The 20,956-nt window shown below is 33.6% G+C and overlaps 1 protein-coding gene across 2 annotated transcripts in view; it reads left to right on the top strand.

The window, feature by feature from the left end:
- Positions 1-20,956, top strand: part of LOC137252723 (ecdysone-induced protein 74EF) — a 674,751-nt gene that overhangs the window by 561,463 nt on the left and 92,332 nt on the right. The window contains exon 4 of one of the 2 annotated variants that reach the window (XM_067788792.1): positions 15,303-15,380. The exons of the other annotated variant lie outside the window; for it this stretch is intronic. Within the exon in view, the coding sequence (XP_067644893.1) occupies positions 15,303-15,334 (32 nt within the window). The 3' untranslated portion in view covers positions 15,335-15,380. Of the gene's footprint in view, positions 1-15,302; positions 15,381-20,956 lie in introns of those variants that run through there. 2 annotated transcript variants of the gene reach the window in all.

Raw genomic sequence — 20,956 nt, 5'->3', positions numbered from 1 at the left:
AGTTCTCTTGAATTACAAACTATCTTTTACAAAGCACCTCGAGGCAAAACTAGCTGAGGTTAAAACAGCGATAAATGCTACCTGGTCAAAATACATAAATAACCCTCGCAGTTGTATCTCAAATAAGATGAAAATTTTCGAGGCAGCATGTAGGTCCATTATGTTTTATGGTGTGCAAATCTGGGGTGTTGATAAGTTTGAATGCGTAGAGAAACTTCTTCGCTTCTTTTTAAAAAAGTGAATTTTTTTACCAGCTAATACACCAAACTATATGTTACACCTTGAATCAGGTTAATTGTCGCTATTCAGTCACACCTTACGCCTTCACATGCTTTATATTGCGCTGTTTGGGTTTAACAGCAAACAGACTACCCCGAGTTGTAGCAGAGGAGACAGTGAGACGACGGTCGTACTGGGTCATAAAGTGGTGAAACGTCTACGAAAGTGTCGACATGGTGCCTCTGTCTGACTTTTCTTCTGCATCGCTTAATATGAGCGTACCAATTTTACTAGAGAAATTGATTCAAAAAGAGTTTGCAGAATATGCCGATAGTTCTTTTCAGTCGTCACATGATCTTTACCCCGACTTGCTCCCTGTGTACTCTACCTATTTTAACGATGGTTATTCTGCGTAGTCTGAATTTCCGAGCAAGGGAGGGCTTGCTAAATCTTAAAGCTCGATGTTTTAAAATTGGTTTTTCCGAACACTGTTCTGTGTGCAATTTATGTGTAGCTGAAAACACCTATCATTTCATTGGGATATGTCCTATATATAAAGACATGCGGTTAAATTTCTTTGGTGAGAAAATTGTAGATCTGAAAAAGGTAGTAAATATCCTTGGGGGCTATAACTATAAGTAACTCTTTGTTTATATAAGAAATTGCCTTAGATATAGAGAACTTATTGTCAACGAATTTTCCTAAATGAGTTGTTTAGCTATAAGTGATATTAAGACACACAACATGTATTGTTATTGTCTAGTATCTTTTTTTATTTTTATATATTTATAATTTTAATTTATTTTGCTTTACTTTTGTAATTACTAGTTGAAAGAAAATAAATAAATCACTACTACTACTACTACTACTACAATCAAATAAATCAGATTAGGAAATCTTTGCTCTAATATCAGCCGTAATACAAATATTCTCGGCCGTTGGGGGAGCTTAAAAATCGGATGCTAAATTTACTTAGATATTTGAAGAAAGCACCAAGATACCTGGACAACATCAATATAAAAAGGCTTGCTTATACAGATGATGCTCTGACATCAAAAGAAGGAAAAGCTTGGGAGTGTTTAGAGCGGTGTGGTCACAGAGAACAACTTCTTCCGCTTTTCGCCATTTGTGGGATTGTTTTCAGGTCCAAAAAAATATGAAACTTAACTTATTATAAGCCATCAACTTCCCGAACGCTACTACCATTGGTTGAAGCAAAAGTTAGTGTGTCAAATGTTTCTGGAACGCTGGGTCCAATATCTGCAAGCTCAAGTTTTCAATTGGAATTTACGCGATCACTACATACAAGGAAGGATTTTCTCCCAGTAATATGTACTCAGTATCCAATCGCACTGACGTGTCTACGCATAATGGATAGGAAACAATTTTGGACCAAGCTTTCCTGGTTACTTACAAAAATATCTATGTACTTCTGATTCAAAACTAAGCTGAAGTTATCGTCGAAGATACTTTGAATAGAACAAGCTCTTTTGCTTCGCTGTTTCATTGCCTGTTCAATAGCCTCTCAAAACATAACCGTCACTTCCGATAACTGTTTTAAATTTCTTTCTAAAAGAAGAAGATCCAATATTCTCTGGCGATAGTTTATCGACTTCATACCAATATTTGCTGCTTCTTCTTATAGCGCTAATGAGACTCCCCGAATGTTTTGTATACAGATCGGGTACGTTCCGGAAAATAGCATCATTTAGGTACCAGCACAACGGTCTACGGAAAGATTTGAGATGACCACGTTGAACTGTCTAGGTTATCCAACTCCCTCCTTCCGAGAGGAACTTCCGGTCGCAGAACCTCGCCTAATAAATAAACAGACTTTGCCACGGGAAGGTGAGGCTGACAATTGAGTTAAAGATGCTTTGATTGCAAAGGCAATCCCTTTAATAAATTTACGCTACACAAATCTTTAAATGCTCTACAAAAAAGTCCTTTGAGTCCCCGATAACCACCGATACCACATAACAATTTCTTCCATTATTTAGCGAGATATTTTACTCGTCAACATTTTTAAATGTCCCACTGTCCCTTAACTAGTTTTCTCTTCATAATTGAAGCAGACACATAAATAAACAGTACCTGACATATAAAAACAAAGCAACAAATATGTTGAATGTATGAAGCTTAAATGCAAAAGGAACAACAGGAAAAGAGGGTTTCACTATGCACAGATTGCAATAAGAGCACCAAAAAAGGGGTGACTTACATGAGTGCCAACAACAATAACACACAACTGAAATATATGGTGGTAAAAAGGGATTGGAAATTAAATCGTAAACTCAGGCAAACAAGCTGGCTGATCTTGTGAATAACTAGCACAGTGTTGATGATGCTTTAAAAACGAATGCATAAAAAGGGATTAAGAAATTAAGGAGCGGAAGTAAACGAGCAACTATATTCATATTACAATGCAATTATAACGAGTAGCAATGACAGTGACTGCAGTGGTCGACAAAGCCAGACAGGCGTGAGGACAGATTCTACCCCTTTAGCTGAATTAACCAGTTGAAATACTCCGAGCGATTGGCGCAAGCAACAGTCTCAAAATGACAACCAAAAACCAAAAACCACACCAATACAGTCGTAGCTGTGTAGTGTTGTTTTAGTTGCAAGAGTGGTTATTGCCACTGTTTTTTTTTTGTTGTTTTTTTCTCCCATTTACTGCATACACTTTTTACACGTGAATAGTTCATTGCCGCGGTGATTTCTGGCGGCAATACAATAAGCGTTGGAAAGTCACATCGTACAAACACACATATATACATAGACAATGGGTATATACTTGCATATATGTATGTGTGTATATATATATTGCCAATGACGGCAACTTGCAACATAAATGCCCCCTTTCAGCAAAAATCGGTGTCGAATTAACTTGTGGCATGCACACTAACAAAATATGAATTTTCCGATGAACTTGTATATGTAGATATGAAAGTCAAAGAGGGGGTTCATGTCCCCGTCCACGGTGAAACAAATATCTGCCTTTCATCTTAAACATTACACGAAATCAAAAAGTTTGGAATGATATCTAATTATGATAGGTCGGGGGACAGTATCGCGTTTTAAAAATAGCAGCCAATCATGATTCTTTTTATACAAATTGCAATCGTGTTCCAGTTTTGTAATTCTATCTTAAAAAATAATACTTTAAATCATCCTCCAGCCTCGATCACTTTCTCTTACATCACATCAATAAGAAAATGAATGTGCAACAAATTTAGGGAGTCACGCATAATATTGCACTTTTTTCAAAGCTAATGCTTCTAAAGTCCTTTAGGCAACTTATAGTCTTCCGAAACCGGTTGCTTTCCCATATGAACTTAGGTAGTAGCGAAAGATCTTTCTTCCCTTACCACGCCAGACTGTCAAAACCCGTGCACCTAGAAATTTTAGTCGCAAAGTCGTTTTCCCGACAGCTTCTACAGATGAAGGTACAAGGCATCGTCCAAAAATAGATGAAATAGCGGTGTGACCTGTGCTGATGCACGAAAGTACCGCAGATTAACATAGCTTAAGAATTAAGTTCGTTCCTTTTCTATACGAGCATGGCCACAAGGACCCTTAATCCCCACAATCACCGCAATGTATTCACAGAAAACTCATTTCACTAAGAGCTTATTCCTTCACCTTCATCAAAAAATAACCTAGTGCCGGTTGTATGAAGCAATTTGCACCATTTATAACTATTTCGGAAACCTCTCTGGTCATATCATCTGCGAAATCGTTCAATTCGATATTGCTGTGTTGGGTACCAAAAAAAAAAGAAGCATGAGGATACTCCTTGGATGCTAGAGAGGCAAAATTCCTACAGAAAGTAGCCTAGCAGCACTCCTTATTGTGTAAACCTTCGCCTGAAAGATTCTTAAAGCAGGAGGTTGATAAGACTAATTTACACCTAGATGCTTCAGGTTAAGCCCATCTCCAGTTCTCTTTTCAATTGCATAGCCATCTTCAAAGAGTTGAATGTACACATTCTGCCAAGAACTCATGTTGTTGTTGTGTTAACAATAAATACTCTCTCCGAAGGTTTTGTGGAGTATTATTAATGTTGATGGTCCTTTGCCGAAAATCCGTTGTAGTTATAAATGTTTTGACGAAACTAAACGCGCAAAATGGCATTGATGTTTGCATAACACTGAAGGCGGACTGCCTCAAAGCTAAACTGATCAAGGCTTCACTGAAAGTTGGTCCAATATACATCAATTATCTACCCTGGTAGAAAATCAACAAAGGAAAATGAAACATCTTGTTTTATAGTAGATCTTTTCCACAATCGAGCATTATTCCCTATAAAGGGATCTCGAAAAATGTGACATAACAACCTGAGCTGATATAAATGGTCTGACAGTACCCCCAGAAAGAGCATTTAAGTTACTTGGCAGTCTAAACCTGTGTTGCTCGACTTTTGAGAACAATTGCAGATTTGGATAATATGGATTATATTAAGAGGAAAATATAAGATCCGCGAGTTCCTCAAATAACCAGCATGCATATCCGTTGAAAAAAGAGTCACTGCTTGCAGCGGTCCCGAAAGTATTTAGCAGATCTTTCCTTTTTCCATCTGGGTTTTAATATAGTTCGGAATGAAAATAAAATTCGCTTTAAAAACAAAAGATTGCTCTTCACAAATCTGTATACTATGACATTATTCAAGAGGTTTTCAAGACCAATACACAACTACCCAGCATCTTCTTTATCCACTAATAAGCTGATTGAACGTTTAAGAAAGTCATGTCAAGTTCTTGCCAAAACAGGCAGGCAAGAATCAAACGTATCAGAACCGATATAAACGGGATCCATAACCGGTAAGATATTATGAACATCCGCTCTAATGCTCGCTGCTCCTCTAAACCTACGTGAGAAACAAGGTTACGCCACTGCATGTGTGTTTGTGTGTCTATAAAAATTATTTGCAGCTACCAGTGAATAACCCGATTGTTGCTTGCTGCCAAAACGTGTTGACGATGATGAGAGCGTAAAGTCGCTTACCACGTGCACGGCAACACAAGAGAAGAAGGGCATGATGCAGGTTTAATGATCGAAAATTAAAACAAGATTTCCAGCACTCAAACTCTCAAATGAGTCGCATGTGTAGGATTGGCAATGATACTAAAACGTCCCTGGAGATATCAAGTAAAAAGGATGATTGCCTGTTGTATTATATTGTGGATATATAGAATATACTAACAGTATCAACCGAGGTGTCTGTATATCTGAGCATATGTTTATGTATGTGTGCATCGTAAAAATGAAGACATTCATTTGGTGAAATGACTTTACCGCTTCTGCTTTATTGCAGCTCAATTTTGGCTTGATTACTAGCAAATGCTGTTTTGCTACGCTATCGTTTGAACTCTATTCTCTTATGTATTGAATATATACCCAATTGTATCAAATTGGCATGTTTTATGTAGCCTTGTTATATTTTATTTTGTCGGTTCTTTTTTTTTTTGTTTTAAACACCACTTACATCTTCCCTCTATTTTTTATCTCCCTTCATCTTTTTTTTTTTTTTTTCTTGTCCGTATTTTATCCTTTTTAGCATCTGACGTGTGGCGTTTTGTTTGCACCCGCATTGCCACCATTGGCGTTACGATACCTGCCTTGTTATTAGAGCACACGCGCGCATGCAACACGACATGTTGCATTAACCATGCCCAAGTCATCAATTTCGTTTATATTATATTTTGTCTTTGCGTTTTAGCTTTCATGTGGTTGCTCGTGATATCGCGTGCTCGAAATCATTTACCAAATTTTTTTCGCTAATGTTTCTTTTAACAGATTAGTTAACTTCATCTCTAGCTGTGAAATTAGAGTTGTGAACAAGTTCAAAATTAAATGCAGATGAGTACGAGTGCTGAGAATAAAACATAAGGGATAAAGAACTAGAAGACGCCTTAGAGGAGGAAAAAAGTTCAAGACCTTGAAAAATTACTACAGAACCAATAATGTGATCTGGTGGCTGATATATAGAGGGATCATAGGTTTTTATCGTTAAATGCCTTGTTATCAAGATATTATGAATTTGTCATCATAAAAATTTATAGATTTACTATTGAAGAGCAATCGATTTTCTATAAACAAGTTATCGATATGTTATTAAAAGGCTAACGATTTATTATCAAAAGTGTATCCATTTAGTATCAAAAAGTTATCAGTATGCTATCGATTATTTATCGAATAATTATAAATTTGTTATTAAAAAGTAATCGCTTTGTTATCAAAAACTATCGATATATAAGCAGAGTGTGATCGAAAATTGATATGCTATCCATAGGTTATAGATTTGCTATTGTCAGATTGTTATCAAAAAGTTATCATATGTATGCGACTATTTATCGAAAAAATGCGGTTTGACATCAAAAAATAATCGATTCTGTATGAAAAAGTGATCGATTTGTTATTTTTCGCTTTGTTATCAAAATATCACAACTGCAGCCGCGTTAACTTTTATATAGACATCCAAGCTGAAATTAATTCAATATAGTCGCTAGATTTGTTTCAAAAAAGTTATTGATTTGTTAAGGAAAATTTTTCGGCTTGCTGCCAAAATGTTATCAACTTATTATAAAACCATTATAACTTCGTTAGCAAAAACCTATCGCTGTGTCGATGTGTTATCGAAAATTGGTCGAATATTTATCGATTTGTCAGTAAAACATTTTTAACGGAAATTTATCGAAAGATATGGCACTTTTTGACAAGGCCCTCTTCCTACACTAAACCTATATATAACTCGTGCAAGGTATGTGGGCGTTCTATCACTTCCTGCCTTATGCAAGTGTAGCTGGACCTTATCCTTAACTTTGACCTCATTTCTTTATAAACTTAGTGATATCTTACATTTTTCAATAAACATATCCGAATAAGTGTGGTCTTATACAAATTTTTTTTTTCAGTTTTATACCGAAAGGGGTTTGTTTGTGGTAAAATAAAACATAAATTAGATCGACGTCCATTTATAAGCACGCCCAGACTCAGCATCAAGGCTTTGAACTATATACGATGGTATAGTCGCTCAATCAACTTTAATTGTACCTCAAATTAAAGCTCTGAAAAAATATGCTCTTTAAATTATTCAAATATCAAATTGAATTCCAAAAGAACCGCCTTACAAAAAAGCAAACAAAGAAAAAACAACTTTGCACTTAAAGTTTAATTTCCTTACCACTTTTAATGCGCCAAGTTTTATGCAAAGACAAACGAAAGTGCCACTTGAAGAACTCTATTAAAAAATCACACCAGAACACTCCAACAATATACTAAGCAAACCAAAATAAAAAACGAGAAAAAGAATAAATGCACACAAACTCTACTTTCTCAAACTACACACACATACATCTGTATAGATTTACAAACACATATCTATACATGCAACCTACGACAGCGTGAAAGCAGTGTTAACGACAGAGGGTAAATTATTTATTTTAGGGATAAAAGGAATTGGGAAGGACTTAGGTATACAAAAAAAAAGTGCCAATGAGTGCCACTTTACAATGCGCAAGACATCCCTATTCAGGGGCGAAGAAAGCGATATGAAATGCAGGGAAATCTACTAGAGGTTTAATGCATGCATTGTGAATGAGCTGGGATTTAGTTGGACCCTTAATACATCAGTGGTATGATAATGTTGACAATTTTCATTTTCTTTTCTATATTTTTTGCTTTGCATGCGACGTTTTTTTCGGAGCACTTTCCGAGACAAGCAGATGCGCAAGTAAAAAGTTGCAAATGACTTGGAAGGAAGTAAACAAAGAAGTTGAGGTAGAAATGCAAATAAGGTTGTAGCAAAGAGAATGAGTTAAAAAAATTGAGTAATATTTTGGGTAAAAAAAGAAAAGTTAATAAATCGAGTGTTGGTACGTAAAAAGTGATTTAAGCTAGAGAAAAGGGAAGCAATGAGGAATAAATTCAGAATTACGTGAAAGCGAATTGTATGTGAAATATGACAAAATGGATTGAAAAGTGCTATTTGTACACAAAATAATACTACATATACATAAACATAATAGAATAAGCTTTGAATTTTTCACATATATAGCTGCGAACACGAAAATTTCAGCGCTAATTTTAAAAAAATTTTGCAAATTAAATTAAGATTTTTTCGATAAGTTGAACGCTATGCAAACAATACCAGAAACTATTTCGAAAAATTTCGAATATTGGAAGAGTCTGCATAAAAATCTCGAATTTGCATGGATGTTTCGAAGATTCTCGATTTTTTGATTGAGAATATTTTGGATTTTTTTTAAATATGCAATCTTGTACCCCAATCAAAAATAATCCAACAAGCTATAAATCTATAAAAACTCGTACTGAAATTTTTTTTTGTGCTTTCTTTCAAATTTCCTTCTTTACCAAGGATAGAAGAAAATCCAAAAGACAAAAATTGTCGAAAAATAATGCGAACTTGCAAAAACTTATAATTTGCACTTTGCTATAAAACTGCATATTCAAAATAATTCTATTAAATCGAAATAAAAAGTTCGTGTTTTTAATGCAGACTTTTTAAGTTTTCGAAAATTTTCGAAAACGTTTTTGAGACTGGTTTGCATAGCGTCAGTTACACTAATTATTAAATTTTATCTTTTCAGTATCGAACATAATGTATTTAAAAAAATTTTAAAAAATGTCAATGCAATTTTTCGGTTCACAACCGTTACCAAAAACGTTTCCAAAAATTTCGAATATTCCAAAAGTCTGCGTGAAAATTTCGAATATTTTATTTCGAAAAATTTTGAAAATTTGAGAATTTGCAAAATTTGAAAATTTGTATTACTTTATATGGAAAGAACTTAAATAATTCGAAAATTGTAAAAAAAAAAATGTATTTAGAATTTTCAGAATTTTTTTGAGTATGTCCGGTAGCCCAATAAATTTTATTCCAACAAAATACTTGCAATAAATATCCAAAAAATTCGCATTGCTATTCCTTTTCTTTTTTTTTTTTATTTTCTTCCATAAGAAATGACGCACAGTCTTTTTTTTTATATGGGAAAAATTGTCAAAAATCAATCTGAGTTTGTAGAGACGTATAACTTGAACTTTGTTCATATAAAAAAGATTGGGCTGAAAAAGAAATATTTTAAAAATACAAAAATTTCTTCTCGAATTTTCGAAAATTTTCGAAACATTTTTGGGATTGATTTGCATTATAAAGTTCATAAAATATTTTTCTTAATTTATCGGAAATAAAAATAAAAAATTGATTTGATGAAATTTGCCAAAAATATCCACTGCTAGTTTTGTGTTCGCAACTGTATATAAGTATATTTTTTTATTTCACATTTTACTTATGCAAACTATGCATTGCAACAAGCATGATTGAGTGCGTAAAGCATTAAACCGACACAACCTTCGAACCCAAAATCGACCATAACGCGCCTAAAAGCAGCTCCTTTTTTTTTTATACTTACCTAGCAGTACTAGGCCAAGTAAATATTTGTATGCACTGCAATAAAAAAATTATAAATAAATCAAATTGAGCGAATGTATGCATATTCATTAACTCTTAAATAAAATAAAATTAAAAAAAATATTAACATACATATCTATGAACGCACATAAAAATTCCCACATACTTGAATCGCATCTAAAAAATTGACGCTGAGTGCTTTCGTATATATGAAAGGCTACAAAAGCCGGACCGTATTTGTTTTTTGTGAATATTTTTATATGCATACTTACATGCATTCTAATTTGTACGAATCTCATTTTCGTATTTCTTTAACTGCGTTTTTTTATACTCAGCTGAGCAGAGCTCACCGAGTATATTAATTTTGTTCGCATAACGGTAATCCGTAACGGCATAAACTAATCGAGATAGATATATACTTCTACATATCAAAATGATCTGAGCGAAAAGAGAAATTCATTTAGCCATATCCGTCCGTCTGTCCGTCCGTCCGTAAACACGATAACTTGAGTAAATTTTGAGGTATCTTAATGAAATTTGGTATATAACTTCCTGGGCACTCATCTCAGATCGTAGTATAAAATGAAAGAAATCGGGCCATAACCACGCCCACTTTTTCGATATCGAAAATTTCGAAAAAACGAAAAAGTGCGCTACTTCATTACCCAAGACGGCTAAAGCGATGAAACTTGGCAGATGGGTTGACCTTATGACGCAGAATAGAAAATTAGTAAAATCTTAAACAGTGGGCGTGGCACCGCCCACTTTTAAAGGAAGGTAATTTAAAAGTTTTGCAAGCTGTAATTTGGCAGTCGTTGAAGATATCGTGATGAAATTTGGCAGCAATGATACTCCTATTACTATATGTGCGCTAAAAAAAAATTAGCAAAATCGGACGAAGAACACGCCCACTTCTAAAAAAAATGTTTAAGTCAAATTTTAACAAAAAATTGAATATCTTTACAGTATATAAGTAACGTATGTCAACATTCAACTCAAGTAATGATTTGGTGCAACAAAATACAAAAATAAAAGAAAATTTCAAACGTGGCACCGCCCTTTTTCCTTTAATTCGTCTAGAACACTTTTAATGCCATAAGTCGAACAAAAATTTACCAATGCTTGTGAAATTTGGTATAGGCATAAGTCCTATGACGAAAACTGTTTTCTGTGAAAATGGGCGAAATCGGTTGAAGCTATGCCCAGTTTTTATACACAGTCAACCGTCCGTCCTTCCGCTCGGCCGCTAATACGATAAGTTGAGCAAAAATCGATATATCTTTACTTTTCGAAAATTTCGAAAAATGAAAAAAATGCCATAATTCTATACTAAATACGAAAAAAGGGATGAAAAGTGGTGATTGGATTGGTTTTTTGACGCAAAATATAACTTTGGAAAAAACTTTGTAAAATGGGTGTGACACCTACCATATTAAGTAGAAGAAAATGAAAAAGGTCTGCAGGGCGAAATTGAAAGCCCTTGGAATCATGGCAGGAATACAGTTTGTGGTATTACATATATAAATAAATGAGTGGTCACCCTGGTCCACATTTTGGTCGATATCTCGAAAACGCCTTCACATATACAACTACCACCACTCCCTTTTAAAACCCTCATTAATGCCTTTAATTTGATACCCACATCGTACAAACACATTATAGTCACCCCTGCTACACCTTTATGGCGATATCTCGAAAAGGCGTCCACCTATAGAACTAAGGCCCGCCCCCTTTTAAAATACTCATTAACGCCTTTCATTTGATGCCCATGTCATACAAACACATTCCAGGGTTACCCTAGGTTCATTTTCCTACATGGTTATTTTGCCTTATGTTGTCTCCAAAGCTCTCAGCTGAGTATGTAATGTTCGGTTACACCCTAGTTTAGCCTTCCTTACTGTTTTTTTTTTTTTTTTACAGCAAACTGCAAACGTTGTTTCAACACACCGTAGTTTTTATTAGCACTAATTTACATACACACCTTTACTCACACCATTTTCTTCTTTGGCCTTTTATTTTGATTTTTAGCATTCGCGTCACCTTTTATTTTAAAACGTTTTTTATGTTTCATTCATTTATTAATACATACTTCAGCAGTTATATTCATTACAACTCTGACCCTAATAAATAAGCCAAGTAACTCACGTGTATTCAAATATCTCATCACTTTTATCAATTCTTTAGTATTTGTATTGCAATTATTTTGCGCCTTATTCTATCGACTTTTCTAGCGCTAACAAGACATAATCCTACAATATATAAAACCGTGACTCGTAAACTCGTTCTCTAGTGGCAAGATATGTGATTATGTGAGTCGTAAATCAACTGTACTGCGTAAGCGATTTTTGCTGACCAATTTGATTTTATTAAATTCAAAATTATTATAGGCTTGTATGGTTATATATTTAAATAGTGCAAGATAAAACTTCACTTATAAAACCGACGTTTCGCAAAACTCCTTGGCATCCTCAGGGGTGGACATCTTTATTTAAAACTCTACTGCGTTTAGTCGAATTCGTTTGTCCTGTATGTTGGATCTAACGTGTACTTTTTGTCGTTAGTTCACATATGTCATTAATCCGATTCACTATTTCCGAGCTATTGTGATTTTAAAAATGTGTTCGATCACAGACCGTAAAACATAATATGTATATTGCCTTTGTCAACTAATATTTTAGCCATGCATATCGCATTAGCTCTCTTCAAAGTTTGATTATTCCTTAACTAATGGTTTGGCCTACTATTTTTGACTGTTTATTATTTTATTTTTCTTATCAAAAATATTTGCAAACTATGCGATTTGCATCCTGTAGCATTAAGTAAAAAGCCACTAAAGCATATATATCAAAAAATTAAAAAAAAAAAAAAAACATAGAGCATAGCGCATAAGCCACAGAAACCAGGAGCAATAACTCGTTAAATTAGGTTTTCACTAACAAATTTAAAATTTTCTAACCATAACTGAAAGCTCAGAATATACAACCTAAAAAACATAACTAATTATTATTTGGTTGGAAATTGCTACAGCAACAACAAAAAAAAAAAAAAAAACGACGCACATAGTAATTAAAAATGCAAAGCAGTAAACGTTGTAAACTGGGTTATAAAATGTATTAAAAATGTTTTTAGATATTACTTATATTACTGTTTTTGATATATTATTGACAGCAAAGAGCTTGAAAAAAGCAGTAAAAATTTTTATCAAATTTCGTTTTTTGTTTAAGATAGCTTAAACAAGATCTGGGAATTTCGTTACTTGAACTAAGCGAATCAACCTTTAAAGGGGCTTCAAAGGGTTCAAAAATTCGAAAAATTGTTTTAAAAATTTCGAATTTTTTATAAAAGTTTTCTGAGTTTTATGATATTGCAGAAAAATTATAAATCTTTCACAAGACGATGGCTACTGGGACGTGTTTCTGAATTTCAAAATTTTTGGATTTTTTTTTTCAATTCAATTCAATTCAATTTTATTTCTAAAATATTAGTACTGTAAGATTTACATCTCGTTTTGCACAACAGAAAAATAACACTCAGATCCAGAAAATTGTTAAAAAATAGTTGACGATAAATTAACGATAAATTAAATTAAATCAATCAATAGGTATATTAAAACACGTAACAAAAGATAAGTAAAAAGTCATTATTAAATGGTTAAATTTGTGAAAAGGTATTTATATAAGACATCCTTGAAATTACTTCCATTCAATTTGCTTTTTATGCCAGCAGATATTGAATTCCAAATTCTAACAGCATTGATGAAAAACATTCTACTAGAGTTCTTAAGGTTAAAATATGGCAACATGAGGTTAAGGCAGCGCTCTGATTGTGGAAAGATAAGTTTTTCACAAAGATAATTTGAAGTCTTCGTATACATTAAACGAAATAGAAATATACAGTTTCTGGCTTTTAAATAAGCAGGGATGTCACATCCCAGTAGCGATGTTCTCCATGCAGATATGTGGTCAAACCTACGTATTCCATATACATAAGGCGTAATTTCATTAAATGCAATATCAACTTTATGGGCCGACTGAGAGTTAAGCTTGCTATATACTAGTTCAGAGTAGGTTAGATTAGGCAAAATAATTTGACGGGCAAGCCTCTTTCGAATATGAATTGGAGTAAATGGTGCTGACTGCCTCAGGTTACGTAGAGTAACATACACTTTGCCTACAGCTGAACTTATGTGGTTTACACAACTTAAATTTGTGTTAATAACGAAGCCCAAGTTGGTGATTTTTTCAACTATTTCAAGAGAGTTGTTGTTTAAATTAATATTAGGAATACTAATAAGATTTATTTTATTTTTGAAAACTGGTAAGACATACGACTTATTTGAGTTAAGTTGAAGGCCAGTTCGTGTAGACCATCGTGATATAGCTAGTAAATCCTCATTCAGCTTTACCGTTATTGCATTAATATTATTAAAACGATAAGATAGGTACAGCTGAACGTCATCAGCATATGCGTGCATACTTACATGCCGACAGGCTAAAAATATATCTTTTATAAATACACTAAAAAGCAGTGAACCTAGAATGGACCCTTGAAATATCCCCTGCTATTTTCGTATGCGCTGCTGTATATGTATTTAAAATAGGTGCTGAGAAAATTATTCTGATATTAAGTAGGACATTTTAATATACTTTTCTTAGCTTAATTGCTGTGATTAAATCAATTTCTACGCATGAGTGCAGCAAGAAAACAGACGTCAAAATCTGTGCCTCATAAAATCAAGCCTGAATCCTAGGGTAAGATAGAATTGTGCTGCAAGTGAGTTGCTATACAATGAAGTACCCGCGTTTTTACGAATGTAGTACATATAGCCGGTTATAGACTACGAAAAGCAAGTAGTAATAGTATGTACCATTAAACCAAATGAGGCAATGCAAGTAAAAAGTCAATGTGGTGGTTAGAAAAAGTGTGGCAAACATTTGGCAGGCAACACTGCATGTCAAGGCACAGCGCAATTTGGCAGCAAACGCAGTCAACCCTACAAATTAACTGGGCTGGAAAATTAAATTGAGTCTAATTTGCTTTGTATTCCTCATTTAGCTTTAAAATGCTCTCTAGTCTACTTTCTTTTAGCTCTTACAAATATATAGACAAGCTAACTGCACATTTTCTTTTATTAATTTTTCGTCCTTAGAATGTCACGAGAAAATTTAAAATTAAATTTTGTGCGTTTGCAATAAACACAAAATTCACATACATTTTATTTTATATGGTTATATAATACACACAACTTCATGTAGATATACTAAGATATATATACAATATATATATGTAGACATTGTATATTCATATATGTACATATGTGCAAACGTGATTATTTAGCTTAAAGAGAACAAACTGACATTTTTGCAACAGCTCGACGATTTTCCAGCAAATTGCTTTTTGCTAGGATTCATTAGAAAGTTTGTTGTATAGAAATCTTTGTTGTATTTTATTCTTTTTTTATAGTAAAATTTTTATAACATCTGAGCTTAGAGTGAATGTGAGTTGAAGAGATTTTATGATAAAAAAACAGCTTACTGAATAAAATTTTTATTCGCAATAAATTTACAAGTGAATTTTCGACAAAAAGTTTTACTACATAGATTTTATTAAATTTTATTCAAATTTACTTTTTTTTAATTCTTGCTTTCAGGTAAGCCAACTTTAATATCCTCTTTGCGTTAACATGAAGGGTTTCCAATTCAGATACTTCGCTTGTTTTGAAAATTTGGTGAGTTAAAATATTTTTTAGTTTTTTAGTTCGCAAAAATATTACTGAGAAAAAAATATAAGAAAAACTGCAGGTTTTAAATCTGGCGAATATTTGCGTACACATACCGCTAAGTTGCCTCTAACATATTCAAAAAATGAGCCGATACTTTCAATTATCTCAATAAGTTTAAAGAAATTTTCCTAAATCAAATTTCCTCTTTCTCTTTACATATACGTGACATTTTCCTACCCCGTCTAGCTCTCCCTTTTTCTCCCTTCGTCTCTCTTTTTCCCCAAATGACTCTCCCGGCTTCTTTTCCAATTTCTAACAATTCGAATATCAAATATTTTTTGAATATAATAATCTGTATCCACTTTTTTTCTTGTTTTATACTCCCCTTCTTCTCTCTTTTCCTTTCTTTCTTTCCCTCTCTATCTCTCTCTTCCCCTATCTCTCTATGTCGCCTTATATCTCTTCCAGCATGACTTTCTCCGTTTATTTTTCGATTTCTAACAATGCCAATAATACATTTTTTTTTTTGAATATCTCCTATTCCCTACTTTTCTCCCTTTCTTTTGTTTCCGTCTCTTCCCTCTCATTCTCTATATCTCTCTCTTCCTCTCTTGACATAACCATCTTCTTTTCTGTTCTGATTTCTAGCAATTCCGATTATCACTTTTTTATACTCAGCGTGCTTTGCAGACAGATTATATTACATTTGATTGGATAACGGTTGGTTGCACAGGTATAAAGAAATCGTGATAGATATATATTTCCATATATCAAAATCATCAGTATCGAAAAAAACACGATAACTTGAGTAAATATTGAGATATCTTCACCAAATTTGGTACACGACCTTGTCTGTACCCGTAATAGATTGGCATCGAAAATGATCGGATGATAACAAAGCCCACTTTTTATATATATAACATTTTAGAAAACACAAAAACCTGATTATTTAGTAAATAATACACCTAGAACGTTGAAATTTGACATGTGGACTGATATCGAGACCCTTGATAAAAACTTGAAAAATAGTTGAATATGGGCGTGGCCCGCCCACTTGTTATAAAATCAATTTTAGAAATATTACTAATCATAAATCAAAAACCGTTAAATCTATCATAACAAAATTCGGCAGAGAGGTTGCCTTTACTATAAGGAATACTTTGAGATCGGTTAAGGACCACGCCCACTTTTATATAAATATTTTTAAAAGGGTCGTGGACGAATTAATAAGCTATATCTTAGCGAAAAAGAGCTTTGTGTCAATAGAATTATACAATCTAAATTGAATTATAACAATTAATTGGAAAACACAAAAATTTTTGAAAATGGGCGTGGCACCGCTACTTTTATGACTAAGCAATTGTCTATGTTTCTTGAGCCATAACTCGCAGAAAAATTAACATATCGTATTAAAATTGTGTACACATATTTTCCTTGCAACAGAAAATATTTATAATAAAAACGGACGGGATCAGTTACAGACCATGGCAACGTAGATATAAAACAAATTTAAAAGGGTCGTAGACTAAAACAATAAGCTATATCTTAGCAAAAAATAGTTTTGAATCAATGATATTTCACTTATCAATTTTTATTGTAAGAGGAAATGGGGAGACGTTTTTTTTTTAAACGGGTGGTGCCACGTGTTATGTAGAAAAGTAATTTATCTGAAATGAAATGTACAATTTAAGCTCACGCTGAGTATATAATATTCGGTTATACCCGAACTTAGACACCTTGTTTCGAATATGTGTATCTCTGTTGGACTTTTTAGAAAAAGAATATTGAAGCATTAAGTAAAAGAGTATTATTAGTGTTTTCATGAAGCTATCGCGTAGCTCGAATTTCGAGCAAAAGTAAATAAGTAGTTTCGAAGGGCATGGGCTGTTTAGTCTAAAACACAAACATAACTTCTTGTTTATATATAAAAGAAACCAGCGGACCCTGCAAGCTCTGCTCTGCCTTAACTGAGGCTCTTGTGTATTAGTATTTTTGTGTATTTTTCAACGTACCACTCTCCCTTTCATTTACGTTCATTCATCATCTCCTAGCTGTTTTGTACATTGTCCATATCTTATACCACTCTCCCATTCCTAATATGAAAAATCCGACTAATATCCTCGTTCGCACGCTCTAAAGTGCGCTCATCATACCTTTCTTGAGAGAAGCTGAGGTGTTCTTTGGATTGTTTGAACGAAATGTTCTCCGGGAGATTTATCTTTCTGTCTTTAATGCCGACGGAGAGTATCGATGGGGGTATAGTGATAAATTATGTGAGCTTCACGAGGCTATGCACATAATGTATCGAAAAATCTTCCAAAGGCTTCTTTGGCTAAGTCATTCTAGGTAGGTAGTAACTCCGGCCAATAAAGTGTTTCCATTGACACCCATATTGTGAAGCAGAGGAGGAGGGAAATTTCTACTGAGCTAGAGGAGACAGGTGAAGCAAGACTTGACCTCCCTTGGTGCTCCCAATTGGCGTAAGTTAGCTGAAAACAGGGATGACTGGATTTATTTGTTACGCAACAGCCAATAATTTATCGTTATTAATAATGATGTCCTCAGTCTCTATATTTTTTTACTTTCTTCTTTTCCTTCTTCAGCTCATTTCCACTGCTACTTTCTTTTTCATACCTTTCACTTCCGACTTTCCCATCATCATTTTATTTTCCGTTCCCTTTAAATTATTCTTGCTTTCGGATTTCTTTTCCGTTTCTCCTTTTCGCATTTTATACTTTGTTTCTTCGTTTTATATTCCATCCTTATCACACCTCGCTCCCCTCTCCTTCCTTTTTTTGTGCTCTTCTGCTCTCATCCGTCGCTCTTTCATTTATACTCTTGTTCCCCGCCTTCACACCTATTTTACCGTCTCACTACCACTACCTCTTTTTATTTGTATTAAATTGAACTGCCAGACTTTAGATTTAAATATTTTCAAGTAGATTTTCGTGTTAAACATAATATTTCTTAGAAATTTGCTTGCAAAACTTAAGAAATATAACAACAATAAAAACAGCGATACTTACAAATGCCTCAGCAATATACGTGCCAGTAGCCAATCAGAGTAAGGGTAGCCCGCCAAATGTAAACCCATTCTTCTACAAAAAAGTTAAAAAAAATATTGTAGACAGTTGTGTTGTCTTCGTAAATTTGCGACGTGCCACACTTTCAGCCAGCAGACGTAGCTGTAAACGACGTTGCTTTAATCTGACCGCCTGTAAACAACTTTATATTTAAAGCAATTTTACAATCCATTTTGAATTTACTTGATTTGGTTGAACGAAAAGTGAGAAGTTTTTAAATAATGCTACCTTTGGCAGTTCTCATACATAGGGCGCTAAGCACTTTGATAGAAAATTGTTGTGCGCTTTAAGGCGCATTCACTGTTGAACTCTATAAAAAAGTGCGAATTTCACTCAATCGTAATCATGAAAAAAAGTTTAGAACGCTTCATATTAGTACACACAAATGTATAAACTTACCAACTTTTTTTTCTTTATTCAGCCATTTATTTATACACCAACGATTATCAGTAACAACCAGTTCATTGTCTGTCTGCCTCATTCCTGGTAAATTTGCTATAAATTTTTTGTACTTTCTACTTCGAGCACGTAGCAGAAATCGGGTATCTGCTGTAAAATATGTTTGCTAATTTATTTCTACCTGATTTGCTTTGAAAGTATTGCACAATTATAAAATCAAATTTCAAATTTACAATAATCACTTTGAATGAAAACAATTGAACTTTTGAACTGAATATAATGTTAAGGTATGTCTAAGCAATTTATTATCACAATTCAATTGTTTTTCAGTTTCTTAAGCTTTAAAATTAAAATCTGACATAAAAAATACTATAGACAGCTTGTGCGCCTAAAATTATGCCAAGTTTAGTTCAATTTTCTTCATGCTGCCTTTTTATATTAGTCGTAATAGAAGAGAGGTTCAGGCTCATTTTTCTTTTATAGATTATGGTGGTGCATGGTTTTTCGATGATGATTTCCATTTTAGAGAGATTGAAAATGTTGCGTAATTATTATAAAATCAAATTTAAAATTTACCATGTTCACTTTGAATGAAAAGCAATTGAACTATTGAACGGAACATAATGTTAAGTTGTGTCTAAGCAATTTATTATCACAATTAATTCAGCTTCTCAAGCATTAAAATTAAAAACTGACATACAAAATACTATAGACAACTTGTGCGCCTAAAAGTAGGCTAAGTTTAGTAACATATTCTTCATGCTGCCAGCTTTTTTTGTTAGTATTAAGAAATGAGTGATTTTAGGCGCATTTTTTCTTTTATAGATTCGCTGCCCTGCAAAAAGCGCGAGTACTCCATGCAAGCATGTATGGAGTACTCGCTACAGACCAACCAAGTGCTCCAAAAATAACCACAATTCATACAAAAATATGGTCCAATTAACATTGATATGTCCTAGGACTGGACCATATACTCCAGCTCCGCATTACATCAGAGTAATCCATGGAGTACCCACAGTCCAATAAATATTGTGTAGTAATTACAATCGTTACAAACGAGCAATGATCGGCTTACAATATGTTCGTGTAGAAACATGAGTTGTTCCATTGATGCATTACAGTGGAGTATAATGGTAAGTACTCCAGTGCACCACAGGATCCAACAATTGTTGCAGGGTGGTGCATGGTTTTTCATTGCATTTTATAGAGATCCCAATTTGAACAGTCTTCTTGTTATCACGTACTTATACCCTGGTTAAACTTTTAAGACTACAAAATTAATTAATTTTTCTGCGAAATCGACTTTCCTCAGTCTGCAATAAAATTGCATGTATAAGTTTTCATTTCTATTACCAGCGCTATGGGGCTATACCATTTTTCCGCATACGATTCTTGTCATATGTTTCGCAAAACAGTATTCAAGGTAATATCATATACCACTCAGTAGTAGGAATGCGTCTAATAACTAAGAAACATTATCAGAAATGAAAAAATAGACATAAAGATCAACCCTTACAAGGAAATGATGGCAGAAATGTTACCCCGGAGACCGATGCTGCTAAACGTTTCAAAAACAATTTAGTTTTAGATACACTTAAACGTACATACAAACATATGTATATAGGTAAATTTAAAAAACCTAAACTTAACAGTAACGGCTAAACAGGAAAAACAACCTCAGCAGATGCAATAAATGAGATGATACAAAAAAATAAACAGCAATCTAAGTAAACAAGTTAAGTAACAACAATAAAAACGACAAATCAGAGTACAAGCTAACATAATGCGTAAGCGGAACGTATAAAAAACAGGCAACCAGGGGGAATATAAACATTTCGAGTTGGCAAAGGAAAGAGCGAGTAGGAAAATGCAATTGAAAAGAGGTATTAGTGCAGTAAATGAAATTAAAAAAAAGTCACCTTTTGTTAAGGGAGAAACACAAAAAAAAATTAATTGGACGCAAAAGTGCAATTTAAAATAAAAACATAAAAAACATGCTGAGTAACAACGAAACAACAATATTATAATGACACAAAAACAACAGCAACAAATAGAAGTAACTGGAATAAATGCTTACACGGCTGTTTAGGCTTAAAAAAA

The sequence above is a fragment of the Eurosta solidaginis genome, chromosome 5 (assembly GCF_040869045.1).
Source record: "Eurosta solidaginis isolate ZX-2024a chromosome 5, ASM4086904v1, whole genome shotgun sequence".
NCBI classification, from domain to species: Eukaryota; Metazoa; Arthropoda; class Insecta; order Diptera; family Tephritidae; genus Eurosta; species Eurosta solidaginis.
This window is presented reverse-complemented; position numbering and strand designations above follow the sequence as displayed.